Raw genomic sequence first — 25,947 nt, forward strand, 5'->3', positions numbered from 1 at the left:
TGGCTGCATAGCGAGCAGTCGTTCACCTGCAAAGACGGACAGTTGCCCTACGAGAATCCGCAAGGTCGGTAGCCTGCCCGACAGCCCAGCTGTGAGCCCACAGCTGCACCGGCACTTGGCTGGGTATGTCCTGCACTTGGGGACCGTACTGCCACTTGCCACCGCCGCACAGCCGCCGCCTCCAGGGTCGGAGCGGACGACGAGGAGAGGGCCCTGCCGCCACCGAACACCGCTGCCCCGGATGACCAGTGACCTGCTCGGCTGAAGAGCCGCAACGATCAGCGACCCCGGGAAGGCAACGCGACGTGGGACAGATCCCCTGGAAGCCGCCGGCTCCACAAGAACTTTGAGTAACACCGGCCTACGGGCCTCAAGAGAACTGCATAAGAACTGTGGTAACCCGAATTAAGTAATCTGCAACCGTTTTTATAAAGTACATTGACTGTATTCACAAGCCTGCTTAAAATCTATATAAAGATATATATTTTTACAGAATACAGTCTGGTCTCGTTGTGTGGTGGGTTGGTTGTAAAGGTGTACTGTTGCAAGTGTTTAACCCTATGTGCCCCAAAGATTAGCCTACGACTGCTTAAGCCACACTACCTAGAGGGTAAGCAGAGGTTGTCTGGAAGGTAACCCTCAGCCCTGACGAGGAAGAGAGAGTCCCTGCTTGTCGCTAGTGTTGCACTGCGCCAACTAGAGCCTCCCCCTTCCTACATTGGACGCAGCGGTGAGGATTTCGAATTTACACTTGCGATATCTATACCTGAGCTTCTGACCACTACACAAGGATTACGGTCCAGTTACTTAGCCACAGACTTTGCTTTTTGAATTTTGCCGAAAGAAGATTCCGAGTGCAGAAACCATGCCGGGCACAAAGAGCCTGGATGAAGCGGAGTCCACGACCTCCGAGGTGTTGGAGGTAGAGTGGGACGCCGCAAAGCTGGACAAATACTCGAAGATGGAACTGAAGTTTTTCTGTAGGAAACTCAAGGTTCCGCACGCTGGTTGCAAAAACAAACCGGAATTCTACAAGGCCCTGAAAGCCTGGGTGGAATCCAGAAAGACCCCGGAAGAGCAAGACGTCCTCGCCGAGCAGAATAAGACGGAGGAGCAGAATGCGCTTGGGGATCTGATCGATCTCGAGAGGCAAGACAGCGAGCACAGCTTGGGTAAAGGCCTGTCGCCAGAGGAGCTGGCGGACAGGAAGGAAACCCGGAATCACGAGAGAAAGTTGGCAGAAATGAAAATCCAGCTGGAGCTTGAAACCAAAAGAATGGCGCTGGAAGAGCGAAAGCACCAGATGGATTATGAAGTGAAAATGAGGGAGATAAGTCTCAAGGAGAGAGGCTTTGATTGTCCTCCCTCTGGTGGCAGGACATCGCCAGTGCAGGTAGAGTCAAGAGTGCACATCCCAAAGGACGTAGTTAAGGAGTTCTTTAAGGGGGATGACATAGGACAGTGGTTTAGGGCATACGAGGTAGCCATGTCCTCCCACCGGGTCCCTGACAAGGATTGGGGAGCGGGGTTGTGGGGAAGGTTCCTTAGCGAAGGGAGAGATACCCTGCTAGATTTGCCCGTTGAGAATCAGAGATCCTATGCCCACATGAAAGAAGCTTTATTGAACAGGTACGGGCTTACCCCTGAAATGTATAGACAGAAGTTTAGGGGATGTACTAAGCGGCCTGGGAATACGTATGTGGAGTATGTGACTTACTTTTGCAGAGCACTGGATGGTTGGGTGAAAGGTAACAAAGTTAATGATTTTCAAGGTCTCTTTGATTTAATTGCATGGGAGCACTTGTCTGATCACTGTTTTCCTGAGTTACGCCAACACCTGATCGATAGCAAGCTGTCCAACCCGAGGAAGCTTGCTGAGGAGGCGGACCGCTGGCTCAGCACCAGGGTCCACAAGGGTCCCGTGGGAGATTCCGCCAAGAGTGGGCAGGGTCCCCAGCAGAAGAGTGGGGGGGAAAAGGGGGGAAAACAGAAAGGGTTCCAAAAAGGCCCCCAAAGTAGTTCCCAAGGGAATCCGCAGCAGGGTTCTCAGCCTCCCCCACCCCCGAAGCAGAATGGGGCCCGACAGGTAAACCTGTTCCAAAGGGGCCCTTCAATTGTTTCAAATGTGGCGAGCCTGGGCACATATCCAGTGACCCCAAGTGTCGCCTATTTGGAAAACCCGCACCCACTGGTGCTCCGCCCCGACAAGTGACTAGCGTTCACCTGGGAGAAGAAATGATGGTCCCGGGGGGTGGAGATCCCGTTCACATGACCCTGGTCTCGTTAGGAGACAGCGAGATGATCCCTACGAACTACCTGCCCTCTAACACTAAAAAATATGGGCAGGTGGTGATCATCAATGGTAAGGAAGCCGAGGCTCTTAGAGACACAGGAGCCAGTGTGACTGCAGTGAGGCAGCACCTGGTGTCTCAGGAGCAGGTTGTACCCCATGCCTACTGTAGGGTTATCAACGCTGATAATTCTGAGAGTCAGTGTCCGATGGCTCAAGTTCCCTTCGAGTGGGGGGGGGTCTCTGGTACTCTGCAGGTCTGTGTGAGAAAAACCATGCCTGTTGACTGTTTGCTAGGGAACGACTTGGAGCACTCCCCTTGGGAAAAGGTGGAGAAAACGACTCACCTGCGGATGGTGGGTCTGCCTGACTGGGCGTGCGTGACCACCCGGTCGATGGCAGCCAGTAGAGGTGATCGAGAGGTCCTGGGGCCTGAAGGAGAGGCCCAGGAACCGGCCTTAGGGAGGAGGCGCAGGGGGCGCGGGAAACCGGCCCCTGAAGTTACTACGGTCCAGGAGGAGGCAGACCTTGAGGGGGATGCCCTGGAGCCTACAGGGGAACAGATCGCCGAACTGGGGGACCTGCCTGAGCTGACCCATTGGCAGCAAGAAGGAGGACGCTCCAGGGAGGAATTCTGCAGGGAGCAGAAAGAATGCCCTTCTCTCGTGGGTATGCGGCAGCAGGCTGCAGACCAGGCCAATGGTGTTCAGGCCAAAACACATTACGTGTACTGGGAGAACGACCTCCTGTATTCGGAGCCTAAGGCTGCTGAACCTGGGTCAGCCCGTGTGCTGGTGGTACCCCAGAAGTTCAGAGCCTTCCTACTGGGTCTGGCTCATGATGTGCCTTTAGCAGGACATTTGGGGATGGACAAGACCTATGACATGCTTGTCACCCACTTTTACTGGCCCCAAATGCATAAGAGCTCAGACGCTTATTGCAGAACCTGTCCGACTTGCCAGGCAAGTGGGAAGACGGGAGGGAAGAACAAGGCTCCCCTCCAACCCTTCCCGGTGGTCGGTACGCCATTCCAGCGAGTGGGTATTGACATTGTTGGGCCTCTGGACCCCAAGACAGCCATGGGCAACAGGTTCATCCTGGTCTTGGTGGACCATGCCACCCGGTACCCTGAAGCCATCCCTCTGAGGACAGTGACGGCTCCCGTGGTGGGGCGTGCACTGATGGGAATTTTCTCACGAGTAGGATTCCCTCTAGAGGTGGTGAGCGACAGGGGGACCAATTTCATATCGAAATATATGAAGTCCCTTTGGCAGGAGTGTGGCGTAACGTACAAGTTCACCACACCCTACCATCCCCAAGGTAACGGGTTGGTTGAAAGATTCAACCGAACCCTCAAAGGCATGATCATGGGCCTGGAAGGTCCGATGAGGCGTAAGTGGGACGTCCTCTTGCCATGCCTGCTTTTTGCATATCGCGAGGTACCACAGAAGTCCCTAGGGTTCAGCCCCTTTGAACTGCTGTACGGCCACCCCGTGAGAGGACCACTGAGTTTGGTAAAGGAAGGCTGGGAGCAATCTCCCAGGAAACCTCCCCAGAATGTATATAGCTACATGCTGGCCTTCATAAACCAAACCAGACGCTTCAGACAACTTGCCGAGGCAAATCTGGAAGCGAGCCAGGAGGAAATGAAGCGGTGGTACGATCAGAATGCCACTCTGGTCGAGCTTCAGCCTGGACAGGAGGTGTATGTCTTGGCCCCAGTGGAGCCCTGTGCCCTTCAGGATAAGTGGACAGGACCATTTGAGGTTGTGGAGCGCAAGAGCCCCGTGACATACTTGGTGGACATGAAGACGCCCAGGAACCCTTTGCGGGTCCTGCATGTCAACCGCCTCAAGCCCCACTTGCGAAGGTCCGAAGTGGGCCTGTTGTTGGCAACCGACGACGGAATGGAGGAGGAGTCGGAGCCTCTTCCTGACCTCTTGGTGGCCTGTGAGAAGGATGGGTCAGTGGATGGAGTTAACCTCTCACCCTCCCTGACCGCCGAACAACAGGAGGACTGCCGCCAGTTGCTGGGGCAGTTTCCCGACCTGTTCTCCCTGGTTCCGAGTGTCACAGATTGGTGCGTCCATGATGTGGACACTGGAGACAGCTTACCGGTGAAGCATAAGGCTTACAGGGTAACTGACAGGGTACGGGCCTGCATCAAGGAGGAGGTCTCCAAGATGCTTGCCCTCGGGGTGGTTGAGTCTTCCAGCAGTCCTTGGTCCAGCCCCGTGGTCTTGGTGCCGAAGGCTGCTGCGCCGGGAGCCACACCCGAACTCCGGTTCTGTGTGGACTACAGAGGACTCAATTCAGTCACGAAGACTGACGCGCACCCCATCCCCAGAGCTGACGAGCTCATTGATCGGCTAGGGGCTGCCCGGTTTCTCAGCACGTTTGATTTAACGTCTGGGTACTGGCAGATCGCCTTGACCGATGGGGCAAAGGAGAGGTCGGCATTCTCTACACCAGATGGGCATTTCCAGTTCCGGGTTATGCCATTTGGAATGAAGAATGCCCCTGCCACCTTCCAGAGATTGGTCAACCAGGTGTTGGCTGGACTGGACGAGTTCAGTGCCGCTTACCTGGATGACATTGCGGTGTTCTGCGGCACCTGGCCCGAACACCTGCGACACCTCTGGGAAGTGTTGATGGCCCTGCGCAGAGCAGGCCTCACAATCAAGGCAAGCAAGTGCCAGATTGGGCAGGGTTCAGTGGTGTACTTGGGACACCAAGTTGGGAGTGGCAAGGTAGCCCCCTTGCAGCCCAAGGTCGAAACCATCCTGGCTTGGGAACCCCCCAAGACCCAGACTGCAGTGAGAGCCTTCCTGGGGCTCACTGGGTATTACAGGAGGTTTGTCAAGGGCTATGGCACGATTGTGACCCCCTTGACAGAGCTGACTTCGAAGAAGCAGCCCAAGAATGTGATTTGGACTGACACCTGTCGGAAGGCTTTCGACACCCTGAAGACTGCCATGTGCACGGCGCCCGTGCTCCTGGCCCCCGATTTCTCCAAGGAGTTCATTGTGCAAACAGACGCTTCAGAGCATGGTGTAGGGGCTGTTCTTTCACAGATGACTGAGGAGGGCTTTGACCAACCCGTAGCCTTCATAAGTCGAAGGTTACTTCCACGGGAAAGTAGGTGGAGTGCAATAGAGCGTGAGGCATTTGCTGTGGTCTGGGCGCTGAAGAAGCTAAGACCGTACTTGTTTGGGTCTCACTTCCGAGTTCAGACGGACCACAGGCCCCTCAGATGGTTGATGCAAATGAGGGGTGAGAACCCGAAACTGTTGAGGTGGTCCATTTCTCTACAGAGTATGGACTTTACGGTGGAACACCGCCCTGGCACCGATCACGCCAACGCTGACGGTCTGTCCAGATTTTTCCGCCTTAGTGATGTGGAACTCCCTGGGGAAGGGTAGTTCCCCCCACATTTCAGCTGGAGGGGACACATGTTAGACCTGGCACCTTGGCGTGAGTCTCCCTTCCACTTTTTGCTGATGTGCCTCCGATGTTTTGCTGTTTTTCCGATACTCAGGGCACTGCGCCACGGCTGATCCGTGCCGCAGTGCAAGTGCTCCCTACTGTAAATTGTACATGCGATTGGTATCCATGATTGGTTCTTTGGATTTACTGTTAGTCCCTAGTAAAGTGCACAAGAGAGTGCCGGGGCTTGTAGATGCCAATACTGCTGGTGGGCCTGCAGCGCTGGTTGCGCCACCCACCGAAGCAGCCGTAAAGATGTGTCTGGGAACTGCGACCGCAGAACCCGCGTGCGGTCTCGTACTGTCACGCTAGCTGGGCAAGTGTCCCCACTTGCCAGCACCGACCCTTCCCTTGACTACATGTGAGTCACCCCTATGGTAGGCCTGCGGTCAGGGTGCGTTGTAGGTGTAAGGTAGGACAAGCCAGATGTGCGTGGCATGTCCTAGTAGTGACTTACAACGAAGACCGTATTTCACTATTGAAGGTTACCTGCTCCATTAGGCCAGACTGAGCTGCGAGGATTATTACACCCTATAATCCCCGCAGGCTCAAGGAGCATGGTAGCGAGTCATGTTTAGTATGCCTGAACTCAGGATGATAAGATATTTCTTGTAGTCAAGTTTATTTTAGTATCCTGGGTTTGCAAATGCTACTTTTAGAAAGTTAGCATTTGCTTGCTTAACCATTTCAGCCGCCTCTGCTGGTATGTGTATCTGACTGTCTGGGATGTGTGAGTGACAGGGCTGGAGGGATGACAGGTGGTGAATGCACAGATTACACCTTAGTGGGAGGTAGGAGTGCCTCTTGACTCGAACTGTCACTGTGCTCGGCCACCACAATGCTGGCTCCACCCTCCTGGGGAGCGGCGGATGACTCTGCCGGCCCCTGGCCCAGGAAGGGCGAAGCCCCCATCAACAAGGTACTCTGGCCACCCCTGTCCAGACAATGCTGGCTCCACCTCCTGTGGGGCGTCTGATGCGCCTGCCCCTCACACTGAAAGCAGAAGCCGGAGTACACCCGCCGGGGTACTCCAGAACTGAGAGTGGCTATGCAAAGGCCCCCCTGGCCTGCGAGAACAAAAGAATTGGCCTATAAAAGAAGGAGCCCTGCTCCTTGAAAATTAGATCCGGTTTGGGCCACAGAAGGACTCTGCCCTACGAGAAGGACCGTGAAAGACAAGGAAGGGTGCTGACTCTTGCCTGTGTCTAGGTGCCTTGCTGCTGAAGGAGAGGAAGAAGAAAAGACTACGAAAAGACTTTTGCTCTACTTGTGCCAAACTCTGCTAAAGAGATCTCCAAGGGCTTGCAACTGAACTTGCCCCCTGACCAGCGTCCCAGGACCAGTGGACGCTACCCCCTTGGAAGTTAGCGACTGCGGGTGCTGACCATCGCCGCAGTATCGACAGAGGAATCTCCTCTAAGGCATCAACGTCATCCCGACCACCGTGACCGGGGCCCAAAGCAACAGCGAGAGCAAAGTAAGGACCAGCCGCCGCTGGCCCGAACACCGTGACCGCAACTGCACCGGGAGCCCGAGAGCAAAGGGAAGGAGGACCCGTCCGGTCCGAGCTCTCGAGGTGGCTGCATAGCGAGCAGTCGTTCACCTGCAAAGACGGACAGTTGCCCTACGAGAATCCGCAAGGTCGGTAGCCTGCCCGACAGCCCAGCTGTGAGCCCACAGCTGCACCGGCACTTGGCTGGGTACGTCCTGCACTTGGGGACCGTACTGCCACTTGCCACCGCCGCACAGCCGCCGCCTCCAGGGTCGGAGCGGACGACGAGGAGAGGGCCCTGCCGCCACCGAACACCGCTGCCCCGGATGACCAGTGACCTGCTCGGCTAAAGAGCCGCAACGATCAGCGACCCCGGGAAGGCAACGCGACGTGGGACAGATCCCCTGGAAGCCGCCGGCTCCACAAGAACTTTGAGTAACACCGGCCTACGGGCCTCAAGAGAACTGCATAAGAACTGTGGTAACCCGAATTAAGTAATCTGCAACCGTTTTTATAAAGTACATTGACTGTATTCACAAGCCTGCTTAAAATCTATATAAAGATATATATTTTTACAGAATACAGTCTGGTCTCGTTGTGTGGTGGGTTGGTTGTAAAGGTGTACTGTTGCAAGTGTTTAACCCTATGTGCCCCAAAGATTAGCCTACGACTGCTTAAGCCACACTACCTAGAGGGTAAGCAGAGGTTGTCTGGAAGGTAACCCTCAGCCCTGACGAGGAAGAGAGAGTCCCTGCTTGTCGCTAGTGTTGCACTGCGCCAACTAGAGCCTCCCCCTTCCTACACTATGTTGTTGCATGGATTTTTGGCTGCAATGCATTCCATGTTTCATTCAAACATGCTTTCTACAGGGCACATACATGATTTGTTGCTGTCGAGAAATAATGCTCCTGTGTACTGTGGCAGACTCAGAAATATTGAAAAACTTCTTGATTTCTCTTTCAGCACTTCATAGTAAAACCTTTAAATTTTTAACATAACTTAGTACCATTAAAATAGTTGTGATGGGGAACATTCATGTGGGGTTAGGACTGGCTCGACCAGAGTGCTTGCTGACTTGAAGGAGTATGGAGTTGACCACCATGCCGGGTCCGGTGTGGAACCAAGCCAGCAATGCTTTGCTGCAGGCTCGTTTGCCCCGATAGCTGGTCAACTGTTTGAGGAGGAGGAGGAGGCGAAGAGCTGGCTAAGTGTGCCATGAGGCTGGCAGTTCAGTACATCCCTGAGAAGTGAGATTTGAGTTGATGTAGTGTTCCTCTTACACCACATGCAATTCACCCTATCCAAAGCCTCAAGAATTCCTGGGTGTGAAGGGCGGCTATTCTGATTGGGTGCCTGATAGTTTTCCAGAAACTCATGTTCTTGATTGTTCATGTTTGTCAGTAGTTAATTAAACACACCAGGGCGTTTTATCTCTTCAGTTGACAGAAGCTACAATAAAGGTTTCTTTATCGTTGCAAAACAAATGAATGGCCAACGAGCCTCTGTAGGACAAAGAATGGAAGGGCTGGGGAATTGTCATTCATCTCATTGCTAAGCAGAGCAGTGTCTTGCTTCACCCTCACTCAGGCCTCTGATTTTAACCAACATCGCTTAGAACACTGGGACTTTAGAGCCCATCCTTTTAATGAGAAAAACAAAACTACAAGTCCCATAAGCAATAGTGGTGGGAGGTGTCACGCATGACCTGAGAAAACATCCGATTCAGCACATCCAGTTCCATTTTTTAAGTATTTGACACAATATTGAATTTATAACCTTTGTTTTTTATGGTCATGAGTCACCAGAATACTAAAAACGTGTCTTTTATTTTCAGGGTCAATTAAGTAATGGTCACCTGCTTGGAAGCTCTGTTAATTCTTCAGTATTTGTCATTGATCTCCACGTGTGGCTGGTTTCGGTCTTCTCCCTGCATCGATCCTGATAACTCACACAGGTAAGGAGCTTGTAGCAGCAACATGATAACCCCATACTCGTCTGTAAGAAGTGCGCTCCGAGGCAGGTATCCGATCATTTTTGTGAAACAAGGAAGGGCCAATATCTGCTATGTACATTTGTTAATATTGAACAGTCAAATCACAGTATACTGTTCCGGAGGTTCAGTCCCAGAGACATTATCTGTAACTGAACGCAGACACCCTAGGAAGCATGTGATTTTAAGACAAGTTGCGTTCACTCACCTGAAGGTGACATGCTTCATCATTGGGCTATACTCCTCACCAGGCCGGCGCTACAATGCCTGGCGGGCACTACAAGAGGGCACTTTGTGGCAGATCTTTTAATAAGTACGCCGGATGCGCATAGTAGGACAGAGGATGTTGTGTCATAAGATGTGAGATTGGTGAAAGTCTGAATATACGATCATCTATCGACCAGTTGCCACAATATAGTTAATGTGATCTTCCTGGTCCATGTTGAGATTAAAAACAGTGGCAGAGAAACTGAGGAAATAATGGCCCCTATCACTGTGTGAAAGTGTCGATCACCTATGGATCTGCTGGTAAGCTGGGGTCTATACTTCAGGTCAACCTTTTTCATGCCTGGTGTAGTCATGGAGCAATCTGTTGGCATTTCAAGAGGACCAAATATGGGAAAATGGGTAAATGTGACCTAATCTTCTCCACAGCGTGAGGAGCTCTGTAACTCAAAGCCCTGCACCGTGCATAGGTGATAAGGTGCCTATTAACATCTTACTACCACAGGTGAGCACTGTCTAACAGAGTGCACTAGATACGGTAACCCTTCTAAAATTCAGGGCATATTGACTTATCCATTAGCGAGGACGCCGCATCAGAGGGCAACTGGTTTGAAAAGCACATGCTTCCTAGGGTGCCTGCGTTCAGTTAGAGAAAATGTCTGTGGGACTGAACCTCCGGAACAGTATACTGTGAGTTGATTTATATGAAGAATGTGTATACTGGACTGTCATTTTCCTCGTCATCTCTTGTGATATGTAAAATAGAACACAACTCACCGGGAGGCCAACAAATCTATCATACATTTAATGCAAAAATAGCAAAAGGCCAAGCAAACTAACAAGTGACAATTGTCTTTGCAATGGACGAGAGCATCCACCCTAAAGCAAGTTGGAGTAAATGATGCTAATGCTACACACTGTATTTTGATACACTTTTCTCCTAATACAAGTCAATGAAACATGAACACGTGATAGAAACAGTTACTAAAACAACACTAATGAGTAGGCGGCAGGATCTTATCTCGAGAGGAATGTGAGGAGTCCGTGAGCTGCAGATAAAAGATACACAGACAAGCTGCAGAACTCACTGTTTGTGGAAATAACACTTCTGTTTGTCAGTATTCAATTTACTACAAGATACAGGAAAGTGTGCAGATGGACATCACTAAATAAAATGGTTCTGGGCCCTAATAGAATCATATAACTTTGCAGGCACATTAAGGCGAACAGACTATTGTAATTTGGTAATGTAATATATCAGTGCACGTTGTGGCATTCATGTGTAACCAATTATCGGTGTTAAAGAAACCAGTATATCCAGTTATGCTTTCTCAATTCCTTCTTCCTAGAGGCCACCACTGCTGCTATCCAGCTGTATTCAGCAGTGCCTTCTGTGACCTGGAATCCTGTATTTAATCAATACCAAAGGTTGTCAATGCTTCTAGCCAACTCCGGTCACTGGTGCCACTCGCACCCCCACCACCCTTGGGCCTGTTATTCTTTTAGCTAGCTCCAGTCAGTAGTGGCCCCTTGGACCTGTATGAAAGCCTACTAGCCAGCTCCTGTTAGTACCGGCCCTTGGGACCTGTTATCATTCTAGCCAACTTGAGTCATTAGTAGCACCTTGGGACTAGTGATCATACTAACCAGCTTCAGTCAGTATTGTCCCCCTGAGACCCATTATCCTACTAATTAACTCCAGTCAGTAGTGACCCCTGCACCTTAAATCCTACTAATATTCAAAACCAGAGGTCAACTCTGCTGCTAACCAGTTCCAGTCAATATTGACATGCATTTTTACCCTGCCTGTAATGAATAACAGAGGCCTGCGTTGTTGCTAGCCAGCTCCAGTCACCAGTGGCACGTCACATATTATCCTCAATAGGATCAAGGCCCAAGGCCTGTGCAGCTGCTAACCTGCTCTAGTCAGTAGTGACCTCCCAGACCTGTTATTCTGCATATAATCAGCAAGGCTTCCACCCTAATAACACTCACCCCACATCCTTATGGTATACTAGCAATGTCATTTATTTACTTACATCATACGGTACCGCACTATATCACACGATCCCAAAAACAAAGAAAATCAAAGTTTGCCTAACCGTTCAGCACTCCACCTTGTCAAAAATGACCAAATCACACCAAGCACTATAGCCTACCACATCACATGGCACACTCAGCCACAACATGACAAGATACCATGGCAGGGATTTGGGGCCATGAATCCTCTGTTCGAGGCATGTGTGCTGTAGATGCACATGCTTTGCATACTCCTGCCATCTCGTGTTGGGTCCGGATGTTTGCAAGTTGTTTCATTATTACCCCTAGATTTATATTGTGGCGTAATAATTACCTGCACCACTCCTTCTTTTTAATCTGGGTTATTTAATTTAATTTGTTGCAGACTATTTTCACCTTGAGCATGCTCAATTAACCTTCCATTATGATTACTAACAGTTTGAGACCATGATTGTCGATGTTTATGTAACTGCTTCGTTTCGGTTCCCAGATCTTGTGGTAATTTAATATCCTTCCAGGTTTTTAACAAATCTCTATTCGTTTCATTCCCTCTGATACTCTCACTCTTTGCTCTATTTGTTTCCAATTGTGATGGCTTATTCTCCACCTGCTTATTACTTTCCTCCACTTGCAGCATTTCTAAGGACTGAACTTTCCCATGCTCTATAATTTTTATACTATCAGCTTGCTTGTTTAGGCATTTATTTTTCATAACTGCTTGTATCTCCGATAGATCCTTATTAAATAGAGGGTAAAAGGGTTTTGTTGGAGACATTTGTTTACCCTCACCTTCACAATGTGATGGTAAACATCCATAATCCCGCAATTTTTATCCCGCAAACCTTTTGCCCGCATACCATTAGGCCGCATTTTGTTTTTTACCGCATACCATTATCCCGCATTTTTTTATCACTTATGTGCTTTTATAACGCATGCCTTTACCACGAATTACGTAGTAAAGGCATGTATGGTAAAAACTTTTGCGTTCTAAACCATGATGTTTAAAAGGTAAGTGGTTTCTTTTTTAATTTTTTAGGGGTGGGGGACGTGCTGTGGTAGTGATTATGTTATGTAGTGTTGTGTTAATGTAGTGTAGTGTAGTGTTTGAAGAATTGTTATTGGGGTTAGGGTAGTGTTACAGTGTTTGTGTAGTGTAGGGTCATGCTGGGGATAGAGCTTTAGGGTTTAGGGTAGTGTTGTAGTGTCTGTGTAGTGTAGGGTTATGCTGGGGTACATTTTTTAGGGTTTATGGTAGTGTTGTAGTGTTTGTGTAGTGTAGGGTCATGCTGGGGTGTAGTGTTTTAGTGTTTTAGGGTTTAGGGTAGTGTTGTAGTGTAGGGTCATGCTGGGGATAGTGTTTTAGGGTTTAGGGTAGTGTTGTAGTGTTTGTGTAGTGTAGGGTTATGCAGTGGTTAGTGTTGTAGGGTTTAGGGTAGTGTTGTAGTGTTTGTGTAGTGTAGGGTCATGCTGGGGTGTAGTGTTTTAGGGTTTAGGGTAGTATTGTAGTGTTTGAGTAGTGTAGGGTCATGCTGGGGTGTAGTGTTTTAGGGTTTAGGGTAGTGTTGTAGTGTAGGCTCATAGGGTATGCTGGGATTAGTGTTTTAGGGTTTAGGGTAGTGTTGTAGTGTTTGTGTAGTGTAAGGTCATGCTGAAATGTAGTGTTTTAGGGTTTAGGGCAGTGTTGTAGTGTTTGTGTAGTATAGGGTCATGCTGGGGTTAGTGTTTTAGGGTTTAGGGTAGTGTTGAAGTGTAGGGTCATGCTGGGGATAGTGCTTTAGGGTTTAGGGTAGTGTTGTAGTATTTGTGTAGTGTAGGGTCATGCTGGGGTGTAGTGTTTTAGGGTAGTGTTGTAGTGTTTGTGTAGTGTAAGATCATGCTGGGGTTAGTGTTTTTGAGTTTAGGGTAGTGTTGTAGTGTAGGGTCATGCTGGGGATAGTGTTTTAGGGTTTCGGGTAGTGTTGTAGTGTTTGTGTAGTGTAGGGTAATGCTGGGGTGTAGTGATTTAGTGTAGTATTGTAATGTTGTGTAGGGTCATGCTGGGGGTAGTGTAATAAGGTACTGTTGTAGTGTTTGTGTAAGGATGAAATATGCTTTATGGTAGTGTTGGGGCGTCGTGCTGGGTAGTGTAAATATAGTAATAAGACTGTGTGTCAAGGGTGGGTGGTGCAGGGGTTTTACTTTAGAATGTAGGGTAGTGTAGGGTAGTGTAAGGTAGGGTAGTGTACTTTCACTTACCTTAAAAAGATTTACAATAAGTATCCCTTTAACATGCACGCTTTACGTTGTAAAGGCATGCGTGCTAAAGGCATATTCGTTCTAAAAGTTTGCGGGCTAATGGTATATGCGGGATTAAAAATGCGGGCTAATGGTATGCGGGATTTTAGTATGCGGAATGACATCATATATTCCAATATGATATGTGGTCATGGTTGTTTCCAGTGTTCAATCTCACTGTATCTGATGCATTTGTATTTTTCATACTTTTAGAAGCTTTATTTCTTGCTTTCCGTAGTTTTTTCCTTTGTCTTTTTGATAGATGAACTTCCGGAGCTGCGTCAGTCATTGTTGATTGTGTCGAGCATAGGTTTATCACTTCTTTTTTTTTTTATATTTCTTTTTATTATTTTCAAAAACAGGAAAAAGAAGACATATTGGGTGGCAAACATTCAAGCATAGTGACAAATTGAACTGATACCATATCAGTATAAACTTGAAACATTAATATCGATATACATCTACGTTTGCGACTACATAAAGAATGAGCGACATTACAATCAATGAAACCAATGAAGCGCAAATACCAAGAGTCCGGATATCGGATATGAGAAAACAGCAAAATACAGAATAATTCGCCCACGTTATGCGTATAGAAAAGACCAAGGGAAAGAGAAAGAACAAAGAAATCATAAGAATAATAAACATGGACAAAATAATAAACCCATCCCCCCGCCCTGCACCCCTGCATATGGCTCTCGCCTAACCCAAACTAGCAGTGTGCCTGTCGCCCAAACTAACTAAATTCTAAAAGAAGAAAAGAGAAAGAATGGAGGAGGACAGTTCAGAACAGGCTCCCGGCCCTCTTCCCCCCGCCAGAAACAGTAACCCCTGTGATAAGGCAACAATCTAACCAATAATCAAAAGGAAACAAATAAGGGGAAAACATCAAAACAGCACCTGGCCTCCCGTGAGCCCAAGGGTATAAATCCCACTTTCAGGAGGACCCCAATGCCAATCCCAGGCCATACGTCTCAGCCCTGACCCTTCCGCACCATCATACGAACCCCTCCTGGTAGAACAACTGAGTCGACACAAGCAGCTGCATTCAAAGAAAGTTCAGAAAATGTGTATCCGAGACAAGTCCAAAACTTAGAATCCTGAACAACCCAATCAGCAGCGAAACTCTCCCTCGACGACGGACAGTCCCAATGTTGCTTCCTCCACAGCCACGCCGCAGCCATAGGGGAACAGGATGATGAGAGGGCACCAAAACAGTTAGTCACAGGAGACTCAAGGCAAGGAAAGTCAATCGAGTCCCGAACCCGCAATAAAGTCGATGTACACTGCAGAGCGTTCCAAGCATTGTGGTCACCATCTTCCAATGCACTGATCAAGGGCTCCAAACACTCTTGTCGAACAGGGTCCTCGTTAGGAGACAACCTGGCGGCCTCGGGTGTTATAGCCGGTTGCAGTTCATGTGGCGAAGCAGGGTCCGGTCCAGCAAATTTTGCATCCGTTAAGCCCCCAATCATTCTGCACATCAGGGCGTCCACCCACGAGTGGAACTCCCCGATGGCTGCCATTACTGTTGTAAGCGACAGTTCTCTCTCCGTCCGGTTCATCACTCCATTCACCGTACCGGACATTGGCGTTCCATCCAGAGACCCCGGGCTCTCCGGGGGGAGCGGACAATAGCAACGCGGACGGCTTTAGTGGGTGGTCCCACGCTCACCATGGCTGCAAACTGTAATTCACTGCCGCAGGCAGAGACCCCGATCACTAAGCCCCGGCGAGGGCCAAACCGGGTCCATGGGACGAGGACCCTCGCTCACAGCCACAGTAGTGCCGCTGCACTCCTCTCACCAAGACTGGACACTCCAAAGTGATCGCCGTCGAAATTGGGCTTAGGATACTTCCACCGCAGTAGACCGGACCCTGGTCGCGTCTGGCAGCCGATGTTGTTCAACGGCTGCCCGGCCAGACCAAAACTCAAAACCCCGGCTTTCCAGCTGAACTAGGCCTCAAACTTCAACACAACATAACTTCGTCAAATCAGTGAATTAAGTTTCCGGGATTACACCATCAGAGCATACATAGATTCGTACACCTGGAGGTCGGGCGCAAAATCAGGATTTTCTTCAGGATATCTGGCGGGGGACGGAGGTCGACGGAGCCGGGAGCCTAAGCAGCCATCTTGCTTGCGAGCGTAGCTCCTCCCCCGGTTTATCACTTCTTGATCTTTTGTTTTAGCATCTATTTTTTCTTTAACAACAACAGTATTGTCTTTACATTTTATTGTATCTTTAGAGGGGCAGTCGGTCTTGATGGGTTGAATTCCTACATTAGGAAAATTCCCTTTTACATTGTCAATTATTGTTTTTAAAATATCCGGAATGCTAGCTAGTTTGTTAATTAGTGGGGCACAGCTACACTCTAAATACGTAGATATTGGCTGAGATTGTGCCCTTACTATTAGATTATTTTGTGTTGTTATCTTCTGCTCAGTTCCGGCAACAGAGGATGCCGTAGCACTCAAGAGATCTATTTGGATCTCCTTTTTGTTGGACTGATATGTTAAAGCTTCCAGAGTTAATTGCGATGTTTTGAAGAATAAATCCCAAATTGCTCCCGCGTTCCCACTTCCTGGTGCCTGAGTACCTGGGCTATGGTGTTGCCCATTTATGAATGATAGGTCCTTATACTCCTCTTTTTGTGGTCCTTGAAAATCATGTCCTTCATCACAAGAATAATGAATTGTGGACTACTATTCAAAACGTCTTTTTGATACGGAGTACTCCAGCACTGCAGAGTTTCTGGGTTGCTGTTGTATTTGTCCTTATTAATTTGAGATCCGTTATTTTGATTACATTTCGGCTGGTCCTGTTTTTTAACTGAATTTATTTTAGACGAGTAAGATCCGATTTCAGTGGGGTATTGGCTTCGCTTATGATTTTCACCCCACCATTTAGTTCATTTGGAGCTTCTTGGTCTGGTTGATTTATTTGGCCCAAATTAGATGGTTCCCCTATCCCGTTAGCTTTTCTGATTTTTACTTGCACTTCTATTGGCATTGGCTGCCTAGTTGATAGTAATTGCTGAGTATCTCCCATTGTTAGATTTGTGCATTTTGCGTCCTCTTGTTGTGAACGATCAGTAAGTGGAATAGTTAACATCTCTAGGTCCGTTATTTGACCCCAATGGTTGACTTGGTCCTTAGTTGAATTTGACATTTGTTCGACTTCAGCTTCCGACTCAGGGTGGCCTGGTTCACTTACTCCTTGCTTAGGGGATATAATATTTGTTCTAAAATTTAGGAGTCCGACTGGACCATGAGCTTTCCTTAAAACAACATGGTAATCAAGTGGTGGGCTCATGTTTCCATATCATTGGTCTGTTACGGAAAGTGTTTCCACTACTTCCGGACGCCACCAGAAAGACCTTGGTGCAAGCGTTAGTATTGAGCAGATTAGATTATTGTAACGGCCTGTTACTATCTGCAAATGAGGGAGTTATTTCAAGATTGCAGGTGGTTCAGAATACTGCTGCTCGCCTTGTACTAAACGTACCCCCTCAGACCCCCTCTAAACCCCTGCTGGCTAAACTTCACTGGCTATCAGTTAAACAGAGGGTGAGGTTTAAAACATGCTGTATTATACAGAAATGCCTAACTGGGAGAGGCCCTGCCTATTTGGCCAACAAATTCATCCTGTATGTTCCCACGCGTTCTCTTAGATCTAGTGAACAGGCTCTGTTATGTGTCCCTAGAGCCAGAAATACAAGACAGGGGACCAGAGCCTTATCAATGGCAGGCCCCACTTTATGGAACAGTCTCCCTATATCAATTAGACTGTGCAGAGAACACCTCCCTTTTAGGAAACAATTAAAAACCTTCCTATTTCAGAGTTAAAATGATACACAGCCAGTGATTCTTTATTTGTGTGATGGTGGCCAAAATGCACAGAGATACTCCTCAGGGAGTCGATTCCAGCGCGGTTTAAACTCGCAAATAAAAATAAATAAATACTCAGTGGTTTAATTGGAGTTTGAAGATCACATGGGTTAGTTAGCAATGTTAGCATAGCACCAGTTGGATCTTTCATAAAATCAAACTTTGACGGCGACTGTCCCAGTTTCCCAAATGTATGGACCTTAGATGATTTAAAGGACTATATGTCACCTGCTATTTTATTTTAAACGTATCTAATATTAGTGTTTGTTGTATTTTTCTTTTCCTTTTGATAAGAGGGAAAGGTGGCCGCTCATTTCCTGACCTCATAATATGTTATGTTAGTATGCATTTGTAGAGCGCACGTTCACCATGGGGTTTCTTGGCGCTGTGTACCGCTGGGGAACCCGTCCTGGCTTTCCCTGTGAGAAGGTCCCTATTGGGCATCCCCAAGGTGAAACCAGGCATCCCCGGCAGTGAGGGGGCCGTTGTTGAGATTAAGCAAGCTATTGCCGAGAGTTGCAGCGTGGGACCCATGGTTAGAGAGGCACCGAGGCGAGATTTATCAAGCCCGCTGACTTTGGTCCCGTACCCTGCCACGTCGGGAATTGAACCCTGGTCCCGGCCCGACCTCTGCTTCTGGGTCTGCCGCCTCTAACCGGTGAGCCATACTCTAAGGTGAAGAAGTCTTGCTTCTTTCAGCGAATGAAACGGGCCAGTGACAAGACCAAACGGTGCTTTGATTGGACAAAAACCCCTCCAAACACCTCCAAGGGAAAACACCTCCAAAGCACACCTCAGTACAGAATCCGCCGGTGCTGCTGGTTACTTAGTTAATTAACTAATTTATTAATCAATTGATTCATTGCCGGGCTCCGGGTAGGGCTGTAGTCTAGGCATGCATAGTAATTCAGGGGTCGAGGGGTGCTTTAACAGGGTCAAAGTCTGTTGTCACTTTCCCCTTTGCATAATTTCTCAGATTTTGTATTACAGACTTATTACAGACCCCAATGGCTCCGCGACTTAAGGATCGATCAACTTTAACTATTCGCCACACGCCACACACCTCTTGCCACTTGTCACTCACCACTCACTGTTCATTGCTTATTCGTTGCTATTCATCGCTGTGAAGAGTACAAGGGAAAATGGTGGCAATCGTTCAGGAGCAGGAGCGGGATCCAGAGCCAGTCCACCTACAGACGGCAGATGTAGGCACTTCCCTCCACTCCTCGGCTCAGCTCTGCTCTGCTCAATGCTTAGTAAATACGTAAAATCAGGCAGCAGTTCTCCGAGTTCTGAGTTCTGAGGAATGATTGAAGCGTGCGATGTTGGACCATAGATGTGTCCATTCCTCATCGGAAATAGGATTGTGAATTAAGTCTTCCCACATAGACATATACCGGGGTTGTTGGGAAAGCACTGTTTTAAGGAGGAAGCTATAGATAAATGAGATCACCCCTTTCATGTTAGCAGTCTTGGTGAGAAAGGCCTCAAATTTTGTGAGAGGTGGAGTAGCAGCCTCCCGTATCTGAGGTGTGAGGGCCCAGTGCATTAATTGGATATACTGATATCTTTCCGTGTTCTTCAATTCAAAGACCCTTTGACATTGATCAAAAATAAAGGGAATCAAAAATGTGTAACAAATGTATTAGAGCTAAGCCGTCTCCCCTTCTCCAGGCATCAAAGGGCCCTCATGTTTGGCCGGGGGTTGAAATGGATTGGAGTGATTGGGGATGGAAAATAAGTCCACCTGTTGTTGCCCAAAATTGAGTCCCATACTTTAAGAGTGGTGCGTGTGGGGCAGCTAAGGTCACCCTGGCAGCCGCCTGGAAGAGAAGGGAGGCTCCAGCTATTTCCCTATGGCACTCGCGTCTTTGGAGACTGCTTAGCCTAGAACGTATGGCTGATATTTTCAGGGATAATTATAAGAATTTTGAATTTAAATGGGGTCCCCTTGTCTCCTTCCTCTCCCAGGGCCATCCGTCTGCGGTGTGTCCCTCCACCGTCAGAGCCCACCAGTTTTGATCACAATTCCAGTGTCGACCAACCTCTCGTTAGTATGAACACGCCGCCACGTCGGGTGGAGGGTGGTTTTTTGTGTTTTTTTCTTTATTCCTTGTTAGATTCATAATTACGTACTCCATGTTAGGATGAGTTTGTCCACGCTTTTTGGCTATTCCGCATACAACACCTCGGTGGAGCAACCTGGAGAAATTACCGTTACAGAAGGCTGTTGAGTTTTCTTTAGACCTATCCGCTGGCTTAGCAAAGTTGCATGATCATCTTTTTTTTCTTTTTTATCTCTCGCTCTCAGCTCCGGGGCACTTAGAAGCTATATCTTTCATTTGGTCTATCTAATATGAGGAGGAGCCGGTTTATATTGATCAATGCACTTTGTCCACCTGTTATAATTCTGTTGAGGCTTTCTGATCCCTGCGTGGGACCAAGTGATGAAGTAATTTTTGCCTGTGGAAAAAAATAATTAATAAACACATTTTCGACAAAAATCAGGCGGCAGGCCAAGGCTCCTCTGTGCTCCTGGGTGCCCTGCAGCAGCCGCTGCACGAGCAGCACCAGCAGCGCCATAGCACCGCGGTGCGGGCAGCGGCCGTTTCTGCCCCCACAGCAGATCCATAGAACTTAAAGCGCCCGTATAACAGGACGCGGGTGAAGTGGGCACCGGTCACAAAACAAACCTTGGCAGTCGTCCCAGGCTCTGCTTCGCTTCCTCGTCAACTCCTCCTCGGCTCGGCCCCTCGGCTCTAATCGATACGCTCTGCACTCAACGCCGAATCACAGCCTGACAACAACTGTGAACACCAACAGAGGGAAGAATTGTGTGTTTTCCCCAGTTAGTGAACAAAAACAGCATAAGTCTTGGCTGCTTCTGCTGCACCCAGAGTCTTATGCGTCTTTTCAGTCTAACTTTTCTGTCTGGAAAAAGATTGTGTCCTGGTTTTCTGCACCCAGTAAATCCAGGTGCAGAAAAACCTAACAACTGATAATCAGGTGGAATAAAATAAACACATGAAAGTACGCCTTAATTTCATTGCCCTTGATTCACACTCTGGACCATAGTTGAGGGATAGGTCTAGGCATAGTCCTCGCAGCACACAATAGATTTGCTTGAGGCAGAGGCCAAAACTCAAAAGTCAGGAAACCAGATACAAGTAGGTGGTAACTCAGGGCAGGGGAAAACGCCTGTTGTCTGTGGAGGAGTCATTCCCGTCCCAGAAATCTACATTACAAATTAATTAATAGCATATATTTTTTTAATATCTGTTTGGTGCCAGTCCATATGACTTTCATATCTGCCTTTGGGATTCTATGTTGCAAGTCCATAGGGTACATGTATCCTTTGTGAGCTTAATAAAATGTTGAAAATTCTACAAATCCTCACTCCTACATCCAAGTACTCTCATGCTACCATTCTGCACTCTGCTCTGTCTGAAGAACAGCTCAACATTTTCAAACGTCTGCATTGATTTGGCTTGTAAATTATATTTTTGGAAATGTATATGTATTAACTATTTAATTTTAATACTATAGGTGATTGAAATTACGGACGAACAAAGCAAGATTTAGCACTAAGCAACTGAATGTCAGTGCCACAAGAAGGATTATTTTGAAAAACTGAAGGACATCCAGCATTCTAAGTTTAAACAATTTGCAGAATCTAGGTGTAGCGAGGAAGTGGGACCTGAGAAAAGTACTATACCTGTTAGTGAAGTCTCTGATTTTGCATTTCATTAACCCAGAGCAAAGCCATATCTGTCCACAAAGCATCAGAAATAATGCCAGAAACACCAATCACAGCATCCTCATCTGAAATATTATCAGAAAGACAAATTTCCTCAGCATGACAGAATAACGTTCATCTAAAGCATCATGTAATTTCAGAGAGGAAGCACACACTGCATAAAAGAAAGTTACAACAAAAGGTTTCTTCTGGATACCATCAAAGAAAAGATGCTGAAAGAAGACTCCGAAGCTGACACGTTAACAACCAAAAGATTGGAAAATTACCTTTGTTCAACAACCGTTTTTAACCAGTTACACAGGTTTGAGACTATCTACCTCGGGATATAACACCTCGACCCACTCTGCTCACTCTGGCGAAAACCTTAAAAATTCACCACTTTTTTGTTTTCATGACCATCTCAGATTGTTTCCTTTTTAATGTGCACTGTTCTGTAATTCTATGTAAATCGCCTCAACATTCTGTTGTGCAGGAGTGATATGTAAAACTGTTAAATATAAAAATGGATTAAATGAGCACAGTTGCGCTATAGCTTATGTAAATGAATCCTCGTCTTCAGAAGTACACCTTACACCAAACATAGAAAGGGTAAAATTAACTGATGTTCTGCGACTGGTGAGCCACAATAGTACTGTGCATGTTCTAATGTTCTCAGTTACTGCCATTACGCCAGTGCAAAAAGGTACTTCTCAGTTTAATCATTAAATATCAGACTAACACCTTATCACTGCATTGCTAAGAACCTATACAAATAGATTTGAGAAAAACTTCAGTCACAAAATAAGCTGCTGCCGGAGAGGCTATTACCTAAAGACTTTTATCTGCTAGAAACATTTCAACAGGTTTTACAGGGCTGCATCCAGACATATTTTGCTCAATTCAAGTGTTAAGAAGATTACACACAATTTCTTTTGGAGATAAATACTGAACATTATCTAAACAAGCCCGACCCTAAAATCTGGTTCAATCTTATGGTGGCATATAAGCAAAAGAAAACTAAATGTAACTCTAGGAATACACCTTATAAAACACGGGCTGTGAGAACAAATTCAGTGTTCAAACCCACCTCAATCAAAGCAAAATAACCCAAGTTGGGGAAATAAGTTACTTAAACCAAAAAAGATTCAGCCATCAATCTCATCTCACTGAATTTGAGAGAATGCCACTGGGAAAAACCTCTCTCAGTGCTCAGTGTGCCCAAAGAATTTCAGCAGTAAATATTATCTCACTGAGCATATGAGAATCCACACTGGGGAAAAACCTTATCAGTGCTCTGAATGCCAGAAAAGGTTTAGTATCAAACGGAGTCTATATCATCATGCATTAACCCACTCTGGGGAAAAACCTTACCAGTGCTCTGAATGCCAAAAAAGTTTCAGCAGTAAATCTTATTTCACTGACCATATGAGAATCCACTCTGGGGAAAAACCTTATGAGTGCACTGAATGCCAGAAAAGGTTTAGTATCAAACCGCATCTTTATCGACATGCATTAACCCACTCTGTGGAAAAACCTTACCAGTGTTCTGAATGCCAAAAAAGTTTCAGGCTTAAATCTCTTCTCTCTGTACATATGAGAATCCACACTGGGAAAAACCTCTCTCAGTGCTCAGTGTGCCAAAAACATTTCAGCAGTAAATCTTATCTCACTGAGCATATGAGAATCCACATTGGGGAAAAACCTTATCAGTGCTCTGAATGCCAGAAAAGGTTTAGTATCAAAGCCAGTCTATATCGGCATGCATTAACCCACTCTGTGGAAAACCCTTATCAGTGCTCTGAATGCCCAAAACATTTCAAACTTAAATCACTTCTAACTGCACATTTGAGATTCCACACTGGGGAAAAACCTTATCAGTGCTCTGAATGCCAAGAAAGGTTTTGTAACAAAGAAAGTCTTTCTCGACATGCAATAACCCATTCCGTGGAACAATCTTATCAGTGCTCTGAATGCCAGAAATGTTTCAGTGTAAAAAATAGTCTCACACAGCACATAAGAATCCACACGGGGGAAAAACCTTATCAGTGCACTGAATGCCACAAATGTTTCAGTGCAAGAAGCTTGCTCACTCGGCATACAAAAACCCACACTGGGGAAAAACCTTATCAGTGCTCTGAATGCCAGAAATGTTTCATAAACAAACTCAGTCTCACTTAGCATAGAAGAACCCACATTGGGGAAAAACCTTATCAGTGCTCTGAATGCCCAAAAGATTTCAAATTTAAATCACTTCTAACTGCACATGTGAGAACCCACACTGGGGAAAAACCTTATCAGTGCTCTGAATGCCCAAAAGATTTCAAATTTAAATCACATCTAACTGCACATGTAAGAATCCACACTGGGGAAAAACCTTATCAGTGCTCTGAATGCCCAAAATATTTCAAATTTAAATCACGTCTAACTGCACATGTGAGAATCCACACTGGGGAAAAACCTTATCAGTGCTCTGAATGCCAGAAATGTTTCAATGAAAAATGCCATCTCACTCAGCATAGAAGAACCCACATTGGGGAAAAACCTCATCAGTGCTCTGAATGCCCAAAAGATTTCAAATTTAAATCACTTCTAACTGCACATGTGAGAATCCACACTGGGGAAAAACCTTATCAGTGCTCTGAATGCCATAAAGATTTCAAATTTAAATCACTTCTTACTGCACATGTGAGAACCCACACTGGGGAAAAACCTTATCAGTGCTCTGAATGCCCAAAAGATTTCAAATTTAAATATCTTCTAACTACACATGTAAGAATCCACACTGGGGAAAAACCTTATCAGTGCTCTGAATGCCAGAAATGTTTCAAAGGAAAATGGCAGCTCACTCAGCATAGAAGAACCCACACTGGGGAAAAACCTTATCAGCGCTCTGAATGCCCAAAAGATTTCAAATTTAAATCACTTCTAACTGCACATGTGAGAACCCACACTGGGGAAAAACCTTATCAGTGCTCTGAATGCCCAAAAGATTTCAAATTTAAATATCTTCTAACTACACATGTAAGAATCCACACTGGGGAAAAACCTTATCAGTGCTCTGAATGCCAGAAATGTTTCAAAGGAAAATGGCAGCTCACTCAGCATATAAGACTCCACACTGGGGAAAAACCTTATCGGTGCCCTGAATGCCAGAAATGTTTCATCCAAAAATCTAATCTCAATGAACATGTGAGAATCCACACTGGGGGAAGACATTATCAGTGCTCCAAATGTCAGAAAAGATTCAGACGTAGATATGGTTACAGGCACCATAAGAAAACTCACCATCAAAAATGATTCAGTGCTCCAAATGCCAGAAAAGCATCAATTTTAAATGCATTCTCACACTACATGAGCAGACGCACACAGGGAAAAAACATTACCAATGCTGTGAATGCCAGACATTCCTATTCAATAGACACAGCCTCACTAACCATAAGCGACTCCATACTGATGAAATACCTTATGAATGCTCTGAATGCCAGAAACGCTGCAGAGAAAAACACTATCTCACCATGAGAAACTCCACACTGTAGAAAATCCTTATGCCATAAAAGCTTGAATCTGAAAGACAGAGTTATGCTTCATGAGATATCCCACTCTGGGGAAAAACCTTATAAGTGCTCGAAATGCAAGCAAAGTTTTGGTTACAAATTACTTCTCACTTGTCATGAGCGAACTCACACAGGAGGAAAAAGCCTTGTGTGTTCTGAATGTCAGATAAGGTTTAGTCTTGAATCCAATGTCACTTCACATGAGAGAATTCACACTTGACTAAAGCCTTATACAGGAGGGGAAAGCCAGAAACGTTTTACTCAGAAAGGAGATCTCACTAAACATGAGAAATGCATCCACACCAGGTGAAAAGTAAGGCGTATCTTGAGTTGCAGAAAAGCTTCTAACAACCTGACTTTCTATGAGAGAGCACATATTGTAGTTGCAGTAGGATTAATCAAGAAACTCTTGCAGGATAACTTAGGCTGCCCGCATGCAACCTCCAAAGAAATTTCAGGTCTTGAAAATGTTTTAATTGCAATAAAATCCCCAATTTAAGTATCTGAAAGTTACAAAACTCTCAAGGTCTTTTCTTGACACAGAGAAGTGTTAGTGCTTGCAAAAATCAACTAATTACCAAAAAATTCACAATATTAATGTCTTAAATTTTCTCCACCCAAAAGATTTCTACTCACCCTTGTTTCTTAACATATGACTGAAATCTAGATTTTCATGATAAGATTAAGCCTAGGCGGTGTTCCTCAATGAAGAACTCCGCAAAGCGTAAAAAAAAACTCTGCCGCTCTACGTGGAGTTCTACGAGCAGCATAGTGTGTTAGGGTCATGCCGTTCGTGGTGATTTTGATCTCTGATGTTTGTCCCGCCCTGTAAAATTAATTGTGAATGGCATCATGTGCAGCGCAAGAGGGTGCAGCTGCTTCTACTCGAGCGACAGCTTTGTCAATGCGAAGGAAGGTTTCTCAACGCGAGTGGTAGTGACCTGCCGCGACCACTCGCATTGAGAAATCCGATAACAAATCTCGCCCGG

At 46.6% G+C, this 25,947-nt stretch overlaps 1 protein-coding gene and 1 long non-coding RNA gene across 2 annotated transcripts in view; both read left to right on the plus strand.

Annotated features, from left to right (window-relative positions):
• Positions 1-21,955, plus strand: part of LOC147737163 (uncharacterized) — a 68,588-nt gene extending 46,633 nt beyond the window's left edge. The window contains exons 3-4 of the long non-coding RNA XR_015295537.1: positions 9,103-9,222; positions 21,215-21,955. This is a non-coding gene — a long non-coding RNA (uncharacterized LOC147737163). The remainder of the gene's footprint in view (positions 1-9,102; positions 9,223-21,214) is intronic.
• Positions 21,956-22,970: 1,015 nt separating this feature from the next.
• LOC147737164 (uncharacterized) lies at positions 22,971-24,701 on the plus strand. Its single transcript, XM_086918866.1, has 3 exons — positions 22,971-23,553; positions 23,722-24,255; positions 24,340-24,701. The coding sequence occupies exons 1-3, from the start codon at positions 22,998-23,000 to the stop codon at positions 24,699-24,701; spliced, it is 1,452 nt and encodes a 483-aa protein (XP_086774992.1). The 5' UTR covers positions 22,971-22,997.
• Positions 24,702-25,947: the final 1,246 nt, after the last annotated feature.

Source organism: Lissotriton vulgaris, chromosome 1_1 (genome assembly GCF_964263255.1).
Source record: "Lissotriton vulgaris chromosome 1_1, aLisVul1.2, whole genome shotgun sequence".
Classification (NCBI taxonomy): Eukaryota; Metazoa; Chordata; class Amphibia; order Caudata; family Salamandridae; genus Lissotriton; species Lissotriton vulgaris.